Source organism: Leptidea sinapis, chromosome 17 (assembly GCF_905404315.1).
Source record: "Leptidea sinapis chromosome 17, ilLepSina1.1, whole genome shotgun sequence".
Classification (NCBI taxonomy): domain Eukaryota; kingdom Metazoa; phylum Arthropoda; class Insecta; order Lepidoptera; family Pieridae; genus Leptidea; species Leptidea sinapis.
The window spans coordinates 6,452,101-6,472,192 of NC_066281.1; the positions used below are offsets into that span (position 1 = coordinate 6,452,101).

At 36.3% G+C, this 20,092-nt stretch overlaps 1 protein-coding gene across 1 annotated transcript in view; it reads right to left on the reverse strand.

Moving 5' to 3' along the window:
• Positions 1-17,422: 17,422 nt before the first annotated feature.
• LOC126969211 (nuclear pore complex protein Nup93-like) overlaps positions 17,423-20,092 on the reverse strand; it is a 43,059-nt gene continuing 40,389 nt past the window's right edge. Inside the window, exon 15 of the mRNA XM_050814538.1 lies at positions 17,423-17,590. Within this exon, the coding sequence (XP_050670495.1) occupies positions 17,471-17,590 (120 nt within the window). The 3' untranslated portion in view covers positions 17,423-17,470. The remainder of the gene's footprint in view (positions 17,591-20,092) is intronic.

Consider the following 20,092-nt stretch of genomic DNA (forward strand, 5'->3'; position numbering starts at 1 on the left):
GCCAAATGCTTACTTACTTTAACTCTCAAAGTTACTTCATATGAAACAATTTGGCTTTACTAGGGGACTTTCAACAACGGATGCAGGTGTTGAACTGATCAAGAATATTTTTGATGCCTAGGAGGAATCACGGAATGCACTAGGTATCTTCTGTGATTTATCTAAGGCCTTTGATTGTGTTGAACATTCAACGCTGGCCAGGAAGCTACATCACTATGGTATAAAAGGAACAAATCAAATCAAAATCAGCTTATTCACGTAGGTCACGGAAATGACACTTATAAATGTCAAAAAAATATATAAAATATTTTTCTTATTGAATCTACCGCTACTTCGTAAAGGGTTGAGCTAATGAGAAGAAAAAGCAAGAAACTCATTGCCACTCTTTTATATCAAGATTTACATTTACATCGATTTACAAATCATTTCAATTACAATATAAAATGTAAAATGATGCAACAAACACACTCAAACGTCAAATAGTCAATGTCTCACACGAGTAAGTCAAAAAAGTAAATGTAAATTAATACAAAAGTTATTGAGTACAGTAGCTGCATCATCCACATACACCATAAATAAATAAAGGTATTCTGTGAGCATTTTATAAGCGATTATAAATAAATAAATATGTATATATCCATACATATATATACACACAATAACTTTTAAGAATCTGAAACCGAGTCACCGGCAACAGGATCATCCTGCCACCACAAGCAGCACCCGTTCACGAGCATGACGCATGAGCCAGCCATCGAATCCCTCAACCATATTTTAGGGAAGGGTACGACCCATCCCATTTCGCCGCCACAAGCAGTGACATTTAAGCGAGGATGACGAAACCTGTTACGAGAACTCAGCAAACAATAATAAAATAATCCTAATCTACATATCATGCAATACTCACCAAATACCTCTACTTACAATTTGACAATTCTGCTTAAACTTGTAATTAATATAATATTTTTACTAACAGTAATCAAAAGCTCAATCCTTTAGGGTAATCAAATCAAAATCACCTTATTCAGGCACGTCAAGGAAATGACTTTTCTTTTTATATCCACCTCCTTTGAGGGTTGAGCTTTAATACGAAGAAGTGGCAAGAAACTCTTTGTGACAATCACTCACTCATAAATCATTTCAGTTACAATATATGTAAAGTGATGCAGCAATAATACTCAAACTACAAATACTCAAAAAAAATGTAAATTAATACGTAAAAACAAGAGTTATTGAGTACAGTCACGGCCGACTACTACTGTATCAACAATAATACCAAGCCATGGTACAGTAGATGCATCAATCCACACACACCGTAAATAAATAAATGTATTTAGCGACCATTTTATTAGCAATTATAAAAAATATAATTTTTAAATTTAAAACCATGAGGTAGAGTTTCCGGTTACAGGATCATCCTGCCACCGCAAATAGCGCCCGTTCACGAGCATGACGCATGGGCCAGCCATCGCCTCCCTCGACCATATTTTAGGGAAGGGAACGACCCGTCCCACATCGCCGCCACAAGCAATGACATTTAAGCGAGCATGATGATAACTGTCACAAGAACTCAACCAAATAGCAAAAAACCAGAATGTTCAACTAAAATATATTCAACCACACTCACTAAACACCTCTACTTATAAGTGGACCATTTTGCTTTTAGTATAAATTATTCATTTTTTAATAATTATTAATAATTATAAATACTATTATATTTAACTAAGGGTAATTAAAGCTCAAATCTTTTAGAGCAAATCATACCCATGCTTTCTTATCATCTAAATAATCCTTTAAATTGTAATACGATTTTTCCATAAGCTTATGTTTAATATAGGCTTTGAACTTGTTGAGGGACATTTCCATTATGTTCTCAGGAAGCTTATTATAAAATCTAACGCAATTACCGATGAATGACTTGTCGAGTTTACTAAGCCTAGAAGAGGGCATTAACATTTTTTTTTGTTTCTAGTATTAATATTATGTTTTTCATATACCTTTTGAAATTTATTGCCATTTTTATGAATATACACTAAATTTTCATACATATATTGGCTAGAAACAGCCATAATTTTAAAATCTTTAAATTTAGATCTAAGCGACTCTCTTGGTCCATACCATAATTTGCCCGAACAGCTCTTTTCTGCAGCACGAAAATAGAACCAATATCAGCAGCATTACCCCATAATAATATTCCATATGACATAATGCTGTGAAAGTAACTAAAATAAACCAATCTTGCAGTTTCAATGTCTGTTAAGGAACGAATCATTTTTACTGCGTATGCAGAAGAACTTAGTCTACTTGATAAATTTTCTATATGAGGGTCCCATTGGAGTTTGGCATCTAGCGTTATTCTTATTCCTCGTTTTTAAGCTGTATATCGATTCGATCGACCAAAGATCATTAATTGTCGCCTTATTTTTAAAAGATTTAAAAGCTTTTATAACATCAGAGCCATAGACATGATCAAATTTAAAGATTTTATCACATTAAAAAATGTTATCTTTCAATAGTGAAAGAGCGGAGTCTGGTGATGAGTTCAACGAATTTGTAGTGGTAACAGGTATATCTGTAAAGAATGTTTCGAAAATTCTTGCAACTTCGCAATTCGACTTTACGGACCTGTTATCAAAGTTTAAATTTAACTCGGATATTTTATGGGTCACCCTTCCGGCTTCTTCATTTATTATTTTCCAAGTCGTTTTTATCACGTTAGTACTATTAATTATTTTATCTCGTATATACCTTGACTTGGCAATAGTACAATCTTTTTTAAAATTTTTAGAGAACTGTTGAACATATCTTTTGAAGTCATCACTACAGTTATATTGTCGCTCCGCATATAAATCGTAAAATATTTGCCTGTTTTTGTGTAATTCAACTGTTGCCCACTCGCTAAAAACCATTGCATCAGTTTTGAGGACCGATTTATGAGTGAAAATAGAATTTATTAAATTATAGAACATATTAAAGAATTAATTATACATTTCATTTGGTTTTAATGTATTATGTACAAATGGGAGGTCTCTAACAGGGGTAAGCCCTCACTCTTTCTATGCGGTCTGATGTAACTGGCACAAAAGTTATTTTGTGTTTAGTTATATTGGGTTTTAAAGATTCAAACTGAATTAACTGACCACAGTGGTCCGAATCTAATTTACTAATTTTGTTTGTACTAGTAGCCCTCAGATTTGTAAAAATATTATCAATACATGTGGCACTAGTAGAAGTTATTGTTGTCTCTTGTCTCCATGAACATATTGGATAAGTTGTATGATTTAAATAGATTTAATAATTTAACACTTAAAGCACTATTTTCTAAAATATTTATATTAAAGTCTCCACAAACAAGCATTTTTTATTTGATTTTGTGGTTTTGAATTAAACTTCATCCATAACTTTCTCTGCGCTCGATCTTCTGATTTTATATTTAAACAATAGAATTCAGAAGGTTGACGTGAATGGCAGAATTCTCCTGGGACTCCTCTCAGTATGGGGGTTCCAAAAGGGTCTAATAATGATCCTAATCTACATAAGTGATCTTCCTTATCTTATAGAAAAAAAAACATAAGGTAGCATTGTTAGCGGATGACACTTCACTGATATTTAAAGTGAAAAGAATCCAGGTTATATATGATGAAGTAAACGATATTCTATCTGACATCGTGTACTGGTTGAGCGCTAATTACCTTTTGTTAAAGAGCAAGAAAACGTGAAACAGTCACTTAGAATCATTGACGTTTGTTTAACATGATCTATCTGACGCTTAAATAAAATTATCAAAATCTTTAAACGAGTTTCATTTCTATTTTAAGTTATGACTGGATGGTAAAAATGAGACCCTACCTACTACTAAGTACTACTATTATTATTTAGTAAGTGATGTGTCAGGCGTGTAAATACCGTACTTACTCCACTGGTGAGATGAGAATCTTTATACGACTTAACACGTAGATGTATGTAAGAACAATTTTGTCTACAAATAGCCTTTGGGAAAGTTACGGGGCCATTCTGTTGAATCCAAACCAACGCTAACCAAACTAGTAAATAAATGTAAGTTAAATGTAAGTAGATATGTTATGTAAATAATTAAATAAAATAAATAATAAACAACTGCATCGGGTCTTTAAGTGGCAAAAGTTCCCGATGTCCGTATCTTCTTTGGTGGTCACCAATGTCCCGAATAGCCAGTTTAATGTTACACTGCTTATATTATCTAGGCTGTTGCGAAATAAGAATGGGCTCCCTAATGGAGATGATTTTCAAATAAGTAAGAAACTGAAAGTGAGCGTGTGCGGCGAATGTATTATAATCATTTATTTCAGGCGTAACCCATAGAAAATATAATTGAAATCACAATTACAATTAAATGACAAAAAATAATAAATTGTTTATTTCTTTAACAAAAAGTAGGTACTTAAAAACTAGGGGCAGGTGTCTCCCGTTAAGCTTATCGCCTGTGTTGGGAGTCACCGCTCTTTAACCTTTATTTATAACAAAAAAAAAATATATTATACTCAAGAGAAAATTAATCTCTGTGAACGGCTGGATCTCTTGGCGTTGCGTAGAGACGTCGCTTCATTGTGTGTCTTCTACCGCATTTATCACGGGGAGTGTTCCGAAGAGCTGTTTAACCTGATTCCTGCCGCCGAATTCCACCTTCGCACGACACGCCACAAGTTAGGATTTCATCCCCACCATCTGGATGTGTGGCGGTCCTCCACAGTGCGGTTTTCAAGGAGCTTTCTCCCTCGTACTACAAAGCTATGGAATGAGCATCCTTGTGCAGTGTTTCCGGGACAATACGACATGGGTACCTTCAAAGAAAGCGCGTACACCTTCCTTAAAGGCCGGCAACGCTCTTGTGATTCCTCTGGTGTTGCAAGAGAATGTGGGCGGCGGTGATCACTTAACACCAGGTGACCCGTACGCTCGTTTGTCCTCCTATTACATAAAAAAAAAGAGGTATTTATACATGTAAAAGTTAACCAATAAAAATATAACTTTGACTTTTATTTACTTACACGAAATTACACAAATGAAATAATATGTTCTTTAATTTAAGATGAGAATAAGATCTGAGTTTGTAGTTACGATGAGGATAAGATCTGAGTTAAGAGTTACGATGAGGATAAGATCTGAGTTAAGAGTTACGACGAGGTTAAGATCTGAGGTAAAATTTAAAATGAGAATGGATGAGGTCCGAGTTAAGAGTGACGATGAGGATAAGATCTGAGGTAAAATTTAAGACGAGGATCAGATCTGAGTTAATAGTTACGATGAGGATAATATCTGAGTTAAAAGTTACGATGAGGGTAAGATCTGAGCTAAGAGTTACGATGAGGTTAAAGTCTGAGGTAAAATTAAAAATGAGGATGGTTGAGGTCCGAGTTAAGAGTTACGATGAGGATAAGATCTGAGTTAAAAGTAACGATGAGGGTAAGATCTGAGTTAAGAGTTACGATGCGGTTAAGATCTGAGGTAAAATTTAAAATGAGGATGGATGAGGTCCGAGTTAAGAGTTACGATGAGGATAAGATCTGAGGTAAAATTTAAGATAAGGATCAGATCTGAGTTAATTTTTTTTTTATATGAGTGGGGGCAAACGGGCAAGAGGCTTACGGGATGGGGAGAGATGAGGCAACCGCCCAGGCAAGAAATTTCGGACAAAACGCGCGGTTGTAGGATGCCAGACGTCTACGTGATGCGGATGGTACTTTGCACGTAATGTCCGGTGGTGGAATTCGGCCGCTGGAATCAACCCGAACAGCTCCTCTGAGCACTCCCCGTGATAAATGCGGTAGAAGATGCAGGGAGAACCCACATCTCTACGCAATGCTAGAGAATCAAGCCGATCGGAGATGACTTGATCGTCGATGATTCGAGCCGCTCATCGTTGTATGCGGTCAAATGGAAGAAGCTGGTACTGGGGAGCACCCGCCAAGAGGTGAGAACAGTACTCCATATGAGGCCGAATTTGCGCCTTATAAAGTTGCAGGCAGTGGCTTTTAGTGAAGTACTGTCTCGCCTTACTGAGTACACCAAGCTTTTTTGAGGCCAGTTTGGCCTTCTTTTCCAAGTGACCACGGAACTGAACGTCGCTCGATATATCGACGCCAAGTATGCCAATACAGGCTGTGGCAGTTAGAGGAGTGTTCTCGAATCGAGTGAGACTTTTTAGTGGTGAACGCACAAACTTGTGTCTTCTTGGGGTTGAATTGGACTAAATTTTGTCGGCCCCATTCCGAGACTTTACAAAGCATAGTCTCGATTTCAGACACAAGTTTGTTCCGGATCTCGTCGACGCTATCCCGGGACATGTTGGCACGGCCGGTGTAGTGTAGTGAATATTGCTGATTTGCAGCATATCATTGATATGCAGAAGAAACAGCGTATGGGATAGCACGCAGCCTTGCGGGACACCAGGGTTTATGGGTTTTAAGTCGGAGCATGCACCGTTGATAACAACCTTGATGCTCCGATCAGCCAAAAAGCTAGTGACCCATTTGCACAATTTCTCGGAAAGCCCATAGGATGGCAGTTTCGCTATAAGCGCTTTATGCCACACCCGATCGAAGGCCTTCGTTATGTCCAAACTCACCGCCAACGCCCTTCGACTCAACCGCTTCTGAGCGACCCTGACGGAAACCATACTGGCAGTCGCTGATCAGCTGGTGCACCTCTAGGTATACCAAGAGCTGGCGGTTGATGATCGACTCCATTACTTTGGAGAAAATGGAGGTAATGGCAATGGGGCGGTAGTTGGACGGATCTGAGCGTACACCTTTCTTAGGGATCGGGTGCACTACAGCCGCCTTCCATAATTTCGGGACTACGCCTGATGAGTAGGAGAGCTGTAAAAGACGGGCTAGGACCGGCGCCAGATCCAGAGCACATGTCCGCAGCACTATCGGGGGAATGCCATCGGGCCCGCTCGATTTGTGAATGTCCAAGGTGAGAAGCGCCTTAAGCACGGCACTTTGCCGGATTTTTACCTCCGGCATATATGAATCGCACCGCGGAATATGCGGTGGTGGTGCACCTTGGTCATCCAGAGTCGAGTTGGACGTGAAGAGGGAGCCCAGGAGATCAGCTTTCTCTTTCGCGTCATGGGCCAGCGAGTCATCATCCCTGTGTAGTGACGGAATGGCTGGCTGGCAGAAGTTTCCTTGGACAGCCTTGGCGAGCGACCAGAACGCACGAGTTCCCGAGGGAAGGCGTGCAAGTCTCTCGCCAATTCTGCCAACGTGCTTCGACTTCGCGTCAGCAATAACTCTTTTGAAGGACCTGGAGGCATGATTGAAGTGTTTTTTAAGTTCGCTGGGATTCACATCCTTAGATACCACCGCATTGACCCAAGCCTGATACCACTCCTGCTTTCGGCGAGAGGCCATTTTGCAGGAGCGGTCAAGCCATGGTTGGGACCTGCCACCGATGGGCACAGAGGAGAATGGAGGAGTTCCATACCTTGCAGTACCACATCAGCAACAGCGTCAGCAGCGGTATCTGGATCTCCCAGCGAAAAACAGATCTGCCTCCACGTGTAGGATGCAAAAAAGCACCGCATCTCGTCCCACTCTGCTGACCTATAGTGCCACACGCGGCGACAGCCTAAGAAGCGGGGCCGTGTTAGGCGCGTGATCGGCACGGTGCTCCGGATCAGGCAGTGGTCCGACGATCCCAGAGGAAGGTCAACGGAAACTATAATAATAATAATAATAAAATATTTTATTTGCAGCTAAAAAACACACAAAAAATAAAACAATTCTTAAATTAAATTAAATTTGAAATTAAACAATAAAACACTCCATACTTATTAAAAGACTAGGAACGTTAGCCACAAATAAGCTCAAGCTCGGCATATGCTGGCACACATATTATGCATGCTCAACGCCGATCTTCCGCTTGAGCCATTGTGACTTCGTAACTGTCCCAACACTTATACGCTATAAATATACAGATTTAATACGAACATTAAACTAAACACAAGCAATGGGAAAAACTTTGAATTTAAAACATTACTACAACATATTACAATTATTAGAATATTATTACAATTTAAAACAAGGTAAAATGAAATAGGACTACCCAGCACCAGGCAGAAAATACCTACTAAATATAAAAAACTACTATGATTACAAATAACTACCTAGTTCGGATGCTAATCAATTCACAAATTAATAAATATATTAAGACCAAACCTGAACCTACCCTATAATACACTCATATCTTGAGCCAAGCTTTCTTGCGCTCTTTGCTCTTGTAGAAGAAATTGTCGTAATTTCGTTTTAAATAAAGGCAGACTTTTTAAATTTCTAATGGGCGGATGTTATTCCACATTTGGATGCCGAGTAACGAAAGCTACCCCTAAATGACGCCGATCGATGTTTGTCAATGATTATCTGAACAGAACATTGCCGTGACCCGCAGGACCTAAGACTAGCCGTTCTTGATAGTTTGTCATAAAGGTATTTTGGCTTCTCGAATTTTAACACACCAAATAGAAGGCAAGCCAAATGTAGTTTTCGCCGGTGTGTCATTTTTAACATTGAATGCTCTGAATGAGCTTTCAAGAGAGAGAGAGTTCAAATTCAAATATTTTTATTCAAAATAGGGTTTATAATTACTTATTGAACGTCAAAATCTACCACCCATTCAAAAGAGACTGCCTCAGACCTGAGAAGAATGGGCGCAAGAAACTCAGCGGGCTTTTTTTTTTTATATTAAATATGGATTACAATGTAATATCGTACAATAAACATTAATAATTAAAGAGCCTGGGGGTGTTCGCTTTAATCCCAGTCCGTGGTGTCATTAAGAAAATCGTTTATGCTATAATAACCTTTCCCACACAAACGTTTTTTAACAATTCTTTTAAATTTCGTAACACATTTGTTTTGTACATTTTCTGGGATCATATTGTAGAAGCATAAACCCAACAAAAGACTTACTAACTCGACCCAACTGAGTAGTAGGCATAACAAGTTTATGTTTGTTCCTCGTGTTAACATTATGAATGTCACAGTTTCTAGAAAATTCCTCAATGTGCTTATGAACATACAAAACATTATCAAAAATGTATTGAGAAACAACAGTCAAAATGTTTATTTCTTTAAATTTTTCTCTTAATGATTCTTTATGACCTAGGTTATAAATCGCGCGAATGAAGGGGTTACGTGGTCTCTATGTGATATATTGAAACAATAACGGGCGCATGCATTCTGGACTCTCTGTATCAGTTTTTTTGTTACGGAAACTAAACGCGGGCCAAAGACGACATCTGTATAATTCAGCTTTGAGAGAACTAGACTTTCAACGAGGCGGATACGCATTTCCTTCGACAGATAAGGTCTCATCCTGTATAATACTTTCAGCCTGTAAAAGGAGTTACTGACTAGGTTAGTGATGTGATCATGGAATCGCAGTTTACAGTCGAGAAGAAGACGATGTTTTTTGTCGCCACAAATTATGTATTTTGATTTTACCGGATTAAGACATAAGCTGTTTTTCTGGGCCCACAACATAATACTATTAAGGTCATCGTTAAGCAACTGGACCGCGTTATCTATTTCATTTGGCTTACAAGATATATAAATTTGGGTGTTATCAGCATAAAAGTGGTACTTGCAATGCCTAATGTGGTTTTTGATGTCTGCTGTGTATAAAATAAATAATATGGGACCCAAAATAGAACCTTGAGGTACTCCATTTGCAACCGGTAAAATCTCAGATGTCAAGGTAGAACAACTGTTGTGGGAGAGCTGTACAAATTGGTGACGCTCACGAAGGTAGCTATTGAACCATTTTAATGCACCAAAGTCAAATCCATAGTAATTTAATTTTGATAGCATTATATCTGGTCGTTCTAGCTGTTAGCGGTCGTTATAGCGGTAAATATCACCCTCTCAAACAATTTACCCGCCTCGTACAGCAACACTATGGGCCTGTAGGCTGTGACCGAGTCTGCAAGCCGCCCCAGCTTCGACGAGAGAACCAGCTTCCCACTCTTCCAGCAGTCAGGAAACCGTCCGAACACCAGGCCTGCGTCGAACAGTTCCCTGAGGCGGTCCATCATATGGTTGAGGGCTAAGGCCAGCACTCGGGCAGGAATCCCGTCCGGCCCAGGGGCGGTGTTCTTCGAACGAATTCGTAGAACAGCCGCCCCTATCTCCGCCTCTGTAGCGGGCGGAACGACTTCCCTTTCGGCCTCACCGTCATCTCTGGCGAAAGGGGCCTAACCTAACCTAACCTTACCTAACCTACCCTAACCTCACCTTAGAATTTAAGATAAGGATGAGGTCTGAGTTAAAAGTTACGATGAGGATAAGATCTGAGTTAAAAGTTAAGATGATGATAAGATCTTAGTTAAGTGTTACGATGAGGATAAGATCTGAGTTAAAAGTTACGATGAGGATAAGATCTGAGTTAATTGTTACGATGAGGATAAGATCTGAGTTAAGAGTTAAGATGAGCATAAGATCTGAGTTAATTGGTACGATGAGGATAAGATCAGAGTTAATTGTTAAGATGAGGATAAGATCTGAGTTAATTGTTACGATGAGGATAAGATCTGAGTAAATTGTTACGATGAGGATAAGATCTGAGTTAAGAGTTAAGATGAGCATAAGATCTGAGTTAATTGGTACGATGAGGATAAGATCAGAGTTAATTGTTAAGATGAGGATAAGATCTTAGTTAAGTGTTACGATGAGGATAAGATCTGAGTTAAAAGTTACGATGAGGATAAGATCTGAGTTAATTGTTACGATGAGGATAAGATCTGAGTTAAGAGTTAAGATGAGCATAAGATCTGAGTTAATTGGTACGATGAGGATAAGATCAGAGTTAATTGTTAAGATGAGGATAAGATCTGAGTTAATTGTTACGATGAGGATAAGATCTGAGTAAATTGTTACGATGAGGATAAGATCTGAGTTAAGAGTTAAGGTGAGGATAAGATCTGAGTTAAGAGTTAAATTAGGATAAGATCTGAGTTAATTGTAACGATGAGGATAAGATCTGAGTTAATTGTTAAGATGATGATAAGATCTGAGTTAATTGTTACGATGAGGATAAGATCTGAGTAAATTGTTACGATGAGGATAAGATCTGAAGTAAAAGTTACGATGAGGATAAGATCTGAGTTATTGTTACGATGAGGATAAGATCTGAGTTAATTGTTACGATGAGGATCAGATCTGAGTTAATTGTTACGATGAGGATCAGATCTGAGTTAAAAGTTACGATGAGGATAAGATCTGAGTTCAGAGTCACGATGAGGATAAGATCTGACTTAATCGTTAAGATGAGAATAAAATGAGGCCGGCAACGCTCTTGTGATTCCTCTAGTGTTGCAAAAGAGTGTGGGCGGCCGTGATCACTTAACATCAGGTGACCACTACGCTCGTTTGTCCTCTATTCTATAAAAAAAACTGAGTTAAGAGTTACGATGAGGATATGATCAGAGTTAATTGTTAAGATGAGGATAAGATCTGAGTTAATTGTTACGATGAGGATAAGATCTGAGTAAATTGTTACGATGAGGATAAGATCTGAGTTAAGAGTTAAGGTGAGGATAAGATCTGAGTTAAGAGTTAAATTAGGATAAGATCTGAGTTAATTGTAACGATGAGGATAAGATCTTAGTTAAGTGTTACGATGAGGATAAGATCTGAGTTAATTGTTACGATGAGGATAAGATCTGACTTAATTGGTACGATGAGGATAAGATCTGACTTAATTGGTACGATGAGGATAAGATCAGAGTTAATTGTTTCGATGAGGATAAGATCAGAGTTAATTGTTTCGATGAGGATAAGATCTGAGTTAATTGTTACGATGAGGATAAGATCTGACTTAATTGGTACGATGAGGATAAGATCTGACTTAATTGGTACGATGAGGATAAGATCAGAGTTAATTGTTTCGATGAGGATAAGATCTGAGTTAATTGTTACGATGAGGATCAGATCTGAAGTAAAAGTTACGATGAGGATAAGATCTGAGTTATTGTTACGATGAGGATAAGATCTGAGTTAATTGTTACGATGAGGATCAGATCTGAGTTAAAAGTTACGATGAGGATAAGATCTGAGTTCAGAGTCACGATGAGGATAAGATCTGACTTAATCGTTAAGATGAGAATAAAATGAGGCCGGCAACGCTCTTGTGATTCCTCTAGTGTTGCAAAAGAGTGTGGGCGGCCGTGATCACTTAACATCAGGTGACCACTACGCTCGTTTGTCCTCTATTCTATAAAAAAAAAACTGAGTTAAGAGTTACGATGAGGATCAGATCTGAGTTAAAAGTTACGATGAGGATAAGATCTGAGTTCAGAGTCACGAAGAGGATAAGATTTGAGTTACTCGTTAAGATGAGAATAAAATGAGGCCGGCAACGCTCTTGTGATTCCTCTGGTGTTGCAAGAGAGTGTGGGCGGCGGTGATCACTTAACATCAGGTAACCCCTACGCTCGTTTGTCCTCTATTCTATAAAAAAAACTGAGTTAAGAGTTACGATGAGGATATGATCTGAGTTAATTGTTACGATGAGGATAAGACCTGAGTTAAAAGTTACGATGAGGATAAGATCTGAGTTAAGAGTTACAATGAGGATAAGATCTGAGTAACAAGTTAAAATGATGTTAAGATCTGAGTAAATTGTTACGATGAGGATAAGATCAGAGTTAATTGTTACGATGAGGATAAGATCTGAGTTAATTGTTACGACGAGGATAAGATCTGAGTTAATTGTTAAGATGATGATAAGATCTGAGTTAATTGTTACGACGAGGATAAGATCTGAGTTAATTGTTAAGATGATGATAAGATCTGAGTTAATTGTTACGATGAAGATAAGATCTGAGTTAATTGTTACGATGAGGATAAGATCTGAGTTAATTGTTACGATGAGGATAAGATCTGAGTAAATTGTTACGATGAGGATAAGATCTGAGTTAATTGTTACGACGAGGATAATATCTGAGTTAATTGTTACGACGAGGATAAGATCTGAGTTAATTGTTAAGATGATGATAAGATCTGAGTTAATTGTTACGATGAAGATAAGATCTGAGTTAATTGTTACGATGAAGATAAGATCTGAGTTAATTGTTACGATGAGGATAAGATCTGAGTTAAAAGTTACGATGAGGATAATATCTGAGTTCAGAGTCACGATGAGGATAAGATTTGAGTTAATCGTTAAGATGAGAATAAAATGAGGCCGGCAACGCTCTTGTGATTCCTCTGGTGTTGCAAGAGAGTGTGGGCGGCGGTGATCACTTAACATCAGGTAACCCCTACGCTCGTGTGTCCTCTATTCTATAAAAAAAACTGAGTTAAGAGTTACGATGAGGATATGATCTGAGTTAATTGTTACGATGAGGATAAGACCTGAGTTAAAAGTTACGATGAGGATAAGATCTGAGTTAAGAGTTACAATGAGGATAAGATCTGAGTAACAAGTTAAAATGATGTTAAGATCTGAGTAAATTGTTACGATGAGGATCAGATCTGAGTTAAAAGTTACGATGAGGATAATATCTGAGTTCAGAGTCACGATGAGGATAAGATTTGAGTTAATCGTTAAGATGAGAATAAAATGAGGCCGGCAACGCTCTTGTGATTCCTCTGGTGTTGCAAGAGAGTGTGGGCGGCGGTGATCACTTAACATCAGGTAACCCCTACGCTCGTGTGTCCTCTATTCTATAAAAAAAACTGAGTTAAGAGTTACGATGAGGATATGATCTGAGTTAATTGTTACGATGAGGATAAGACCTGAGTTAAAAGTTACGATGAGGATAAGATCTGAGTTAAGAGTTACAATGAGGATAAGATCTGAGTAACAAGTTAAAATGATGTTAAGATCTGAGTAAATTGTTACGATGAGGATAAGATCTGAGTTAATTGTTACGACGAGGATAAGATCTGAGTTAATTGTTAAGATGATGATAAGATCTGAGTTAATTGTTACGATGAGGATAAGATCTGAGTTAATTGGTACTATGAGGATAAGATCTGAGTTAATTGTTACGATGAGGATAAGATCTGAGTTAATTGTTACGATGAGGATAAGATCTGAGTTAATTGTTACGATGAGGATAAGATCTGAGTAAATTGTTACGATGAGGATAAGATCTGAGTTAATTGTTACGATGAGGATAAGATCTGAGTTAATTGTTACGATGAGGATAAGATCTGAGTTAATTGTTACGATGAGGATAAGATCTGAGTTAATTGTTACGATGAGGATAAGATCTGAGTTAATTGTTACGATGAGGATAAGATCTGAGTAAATTGTTACGATGAGGATAAGATCTGAGTTAATTGTTACGATGAGGATAAGATCTGAGTAAATTGTTACGATGAGGATAAGATCTGAGTTAATTGTTACGATGAGGATAAGATTTGAGTTAATTGTTACGATGAGGATCAGATCTGAGTTCAGAGTCACGATGAGGATAAGATTTGAGTTAATCGTTAAGATGAGAATAAAATGAGGCCGGCAACGCTCTTGTGATTCCTCTGGTGTTGCAAGAGAGTGTGGGCGGCGGTGATCACTTAACATCAGGTGACCACTACGCTCGTTTGTCCTCTATTCTTTAAAAAAAACTGAGTTAAGAGTTACGATAAGGATATGATCTGAGTTATTTGTTACGATGAGGATAAGATCTGAGTTAAGAATTACAATGAGGATAAGATCTGAGTAACAAGTTATGATGATGTTAAGATCTGAGTTAATTGTTACGATGAGGATAAGATCTGAGTTAAGAGTTAAGATGATGTTAAGATCTGAGTTAATTGTTACGATGAGGATAAGATCTGAGTTAAGAGTTAAGATGAGGATAAGATTTGAGTTAGTTGGTACGATGAGGATAAGATCAGAGTTAATTGTAAAGATGAGGATAAGATCTGAGTAAATTGTTACGATGAGGATAAGATCTGAGTTAATTGTTACGATGGGGATAAGATCTGAGTTAAGAGTTAAGATGAGGATAAGATCTGAGTTAAGAGTAAAATTAAAATAAGATCTTAGTTAATTGTTACGATGAGGATAAGACCTGAGTTAAGTCTTAAATTTTACCTCAATCTTTATCGGTATTACTGGTTGTTCTACGAAACCAAATCCACTCACTGTATTAAGCGTCTTTGGGCCATATATTCGGGTCACACAACTTATCATAATCATATTCCGATACTGTAACCCTAAATGAAGAGTATCCCCATTCCGTTTTATGTTTTATTTGATCTACTTTTATATAACTGTTTTCACCAAAAACATCCCGTATGTATTCTGATAAATCCTCTTATTTTGTTCCTTCTTGTAGCCTCCATACATGAAGAGATTTTTTCTTCTCCACGGCTTTTATTCGGAGGTCAGAGGTGTTTCCACCTTTCTTAATGGAATTACGTCATTTAGATCGAACCCGAATCCAACTTTCACTTTCACTTGTTGATTTTTCGCCATGGTCACCCTCTATTTCTGTACTCTTGGCGATTTTAGCATAACTTAACTTTGTCGGGCTTTCACAAATAGTCATTTCATTGTCAGGTTTTGAATAAATATTTTATCATTACTCACCAACAGTGGGGACCGTTGCCTGTTTTGTTTTTGACCAGATCCCCTTAATTTATTCTCATTGGCTACTAATTGAGATGTTCCAATCATGTGTTCCGTTTTATATAGATAGGCATTTATTGCGACCTCAAAACCCAGAATGCAAGTGAGTTTATAAAGCTTACAAAGAAAGTACTAGAGACAGATGAGATTGGAATTATCCTGACAGATCAATATCCGGGCATTAATTCAAGAGAATTTAAGCAATATTTGCAAAAGAATAATATTAAACAAATTTTTACAGCTGTGAATACACTATTCTCGAACAGCTTGAATGAAAGATTAGATCAAACAATAGTAAATAAAATAAGGTGTAAAATGAATGAGAAAAATAATAAGAGAACATGGACAACACTAGTAAGAGAATGTATACATAAATATAATTAAACAGAACACGTTACAGGTTTTGCACCAAAATATTTACTGAATGGTACAAATGTCAATATTCTACCAAATGATTCAAAACAATAGAAAAGGAAGACAAGTGGATTGCTGATAGAAGATTGGCATTAGAGAATACAATAAAATCCCATGAGTACCTACAACAAAAAAATATTTGATAGAAATAGAAAAATGCAAGAGTTTAATGTAGGAGACAGTGTATATGTAGAAAATGGAAATAGACTGAATATAAAGAAATTAGACGAATTAAAAATGGGCATTTCAAGATAATAGAGAAAATATCCAATTCCATTTATTTGATACATTAATACTGGCAACAGAAATACAGAAACAACATTATTTCACATAACAAAACTACAACCTGTTCTAACAGAAACTGAAGAAGATGCAGGAATAGAAAACGAATATGATGATAACTTATTAGATACATAGTTACATTGTATAGATATATTGCTTAGAATTTTCGCTTTTAGGGGGGAGATGTAATGAAATGAATGACATTTCATTAATTTGAATTTGCTGCGCTTGGCGTATCTATGTTGTCTGTGGATGATGGTGCATCGAAGTGACGTGTGAACTATGATAAGATGACGGATGACACTTAGATTATTTTGTGCACTTTATTGTGATAAACAACTTATCTAAGGATACAATTGAGGAAGCGATATTAGTAAACTTTAAATGTCGTTTCTTTGTATTATCAGAGAAACAATTTGTGGTTATTTTGAAGATCTTCAATAGTATACTTTATATACATTATTGTAGTCAAAATTTTAACGAGGAAAAGTAGTATCTTATACTAGTTTCGTATTAATAGCTACGCTGTACCTAGTTTAAATTCTAAAAAAGCTATGGAAATTTTCTATTTTATAATACATAATTTAGAATTCCACAAAACCTAACTAAGTGTTTAACTTTTACACTAAAACATGTTTAATTGCATTTTGCTTCAATTACTTTCCACAAGTTCTAGGTCGTCGGTTAAAACGCTTTCTTCGCAGTATGCCTTTATTAGAATATATTATAATGACTTCACTTGGAACAGAGAACTGATATGTATTTTAAGGCGACCACTCTAGCCAACTGTTGAAGATCGACTAGCTTGCTGATCGTTGGTATTAAACACGTTAGTAATCGACTGACAACTAACTGACCAAAGACGAGGTTGAGTCGTCAGGAGGTAGATTAGAGAGAAACAATGTCTATGGAATTTAAAGTATAGTAGACTATAGTTTTAATATTTGTAACACAAGGTTAATAATTAATATAATATGCCAATTTATGTAGGTATTAATGTCATAAGTGGGTGTCAGTAACAATGTTATCTCACTGTTCTTTGTAAGATCCTGATGGATGTGCTTCAAAATACTCGAAGGATTTGGTAAAAATACAAAATCAATTTCATAGAAACTTAACTTTATTGAAACATATATGAACTTATTGTAATTCAATGCATTAAGATTTGCATCTGCGCTAGTTGACTGTAAGTGTCGCCCGGCATCCGGTACGCAATGTTCCCGGCGAACGTGTTCAGGATCTCTGCTTGCTCTTTCAGCCAATCCACTTGCTGGAAAAATAGCATCAAGTTATAATAACATTGTTGTAATTATTAACAATTAGAAGTTGCAACAATTACAAATAATAAAACACAAAAATAACATGTTAACATTGTTGAATAAACAAACAAATTTGTTCTCTTCACCATTGTTACGTATCTCTTCCAATCACAGCGCGTCACTTTATGCGACGAGGGTATAAAATAGCGGTTTCCGGCTTATTCAATTCAGCCTCGTACCTGAATGTGGCGAGTCAACATCTCCTGAGGATGCCTCGTGTAGAGTCAAAACACGCGTCGAATTGATTGAAGACAAATCTTAGCAATTGGAAATAATAAAATACAAAAAAAACATGTTTACATTATTGTAATTGTGAATTGTATCAAGTTGAGATGGTTTGCTCGTGTACAGAGCATGGACTAACTTTACAAGATATTTAATGTAAAAATCTTAAATAATAGGATGTTCTTTCCTCTAGGCAACATATTAATCTATTATATTATCTATTATATATATAAAATTGGAGGTGTGTGTCCCTATATTTCACCTTGCAGCCAAAACTACGCATCGCAGACCAAAAGTATTTGTATGTGGCAATAGGTACAAGGTTCCCATTGTGCACTATGGTGGTTGCAAGTCGATAATTATAAGGGTGTAAAAGATACGGGGGTTGAAAGATGTTAACTTTGAAAATGTGACTATTATTGATCTAAAATGGTCTGGATTGTTCAGGAAATTTCTGGAATGTTCTAGAAAGCTTTAATATGTATACCAATGTTCTGATCGATCGATCGAAAATGTTCTAGGAAATTCTAGAATGATCTAGAAAATTCCAAAATGATCTGGGAAGTTCTAAAATCGACGTGTAGATTCTGATCGAATGAGAATGTTCTAGAAAATTCTAGAATGACCCAGAAATGTTTAGAATGATCTGGGAAATTCTGGAATGATGTAGGGAGTTCTAAAATCTACGTTTAGATTCTGATTAAATAAGAATGTTCTAGAAAATTCTAAAATGATCTGGGAAGTTCTAAAATCTACATTTAGATTCTAATCGAATGAGAATGTTCTAGAAAATTCTAGAATGATCCAGAAATGTCTAGAATGATCTGGAAAATTCTAGAATTATATAAAGAGTTCTAAAATCTACGTTTAGATTCCGATTGAATAAAAATGATTTAGAAAATTCTAGAATGATCTAGAAATTTATCGAATAATCTAGAACATCCAAGAATAATTTGGATATCTTTGGAATGTATTCCAAGGCTCTGATTGATCAAATATATTTGAAATGTTCGAAAAAATTCTAGAATCACCTAGAAATTTCTAGAATGATCTAGAATATTCCAGAAATATTATATATATATATTATATATATATATAAAATTGGAGGTGTGTGTCCCTATATTTCACCTTGCAGCCAAAACTACGCATCGCAGACCAAAAGTGTTTGTATGTGGCAATAGGTACAAGGTTACCATTGTGCACTATGGTGGTTGCAAGTCGATAATTATAAGGGTGTAAAAGATACGGGGGTTGAAAGATGTTAACTTTGAAAATGTGACTATTATTGATCTAAAATGGTCTGGATTGTTCAGGAAATTTCTGGAATGTTCTAGAAAGCTTTAATATGTATACCAATGTTCTGATCGATCGAAAATGTTCTAGAAAATTCTAGAATGATCTAGAAAATTCCAAAATGATCTGGGAAGTTCTAAAATGATATGGGAAGTTCTAAAATCGACGTGTAGATTCTGATCGAATGAGAATGTTCTAGAAAATTCTAGAATGACCCAGAAATGTGTAGAATGATCTGGGAAATTCTGGAATGATGTAGGGAGTTCTAAAATCTACGTTTAGATTCTGATTAAACAAGAATGTTCTAGATTGAATAAAAATGATTTAGAAAATTCTAGAATGATCTAGAAATTTATCGAATAATCTAGAACATCCAAGAATAATTTGGATATCTTTGGAATGTATTCCAAGGCTCTGATTGATCAAATATATTTGAAATGTTCGAAAAAATTCTAGAATCACCTAGAAATTTCTAGAATATTCCAGAATGTTTTAGAAATGACTTATATGCCACGGTTTTGAACGATTAAGAATGTTCTATATCTTACTAGATTGATCTAGATTGTATGCTAATTTTCTGATCAATATAGAATGTTCTGGAAATTCCTCCAATGATCTAGAAAGCTCCAAAATGTATCTCAACTTTTTGATAGATTAGAAATATGCTGGATCGTTCTAGAAACTTTTAAAATTTCTTGAGATACTTAAAAGTCGAAATTATTAGAACAATCCGGAAAATTTGGTCGGTAGTGGGGATAATTTTTGCGACTATATAAGCCGAAATGTCAAACCCGTGCTTCAGTCGATTTTTTATAAGAATTGTATAACGAAAAAATAAATATTAAAAATTAAATAATCATAAATAACAGCGTATAGTGTTTTTTAAAGTGAAGAATCAAAAGTTTTAACGTGCAGTGTAATACACAATATTGTTT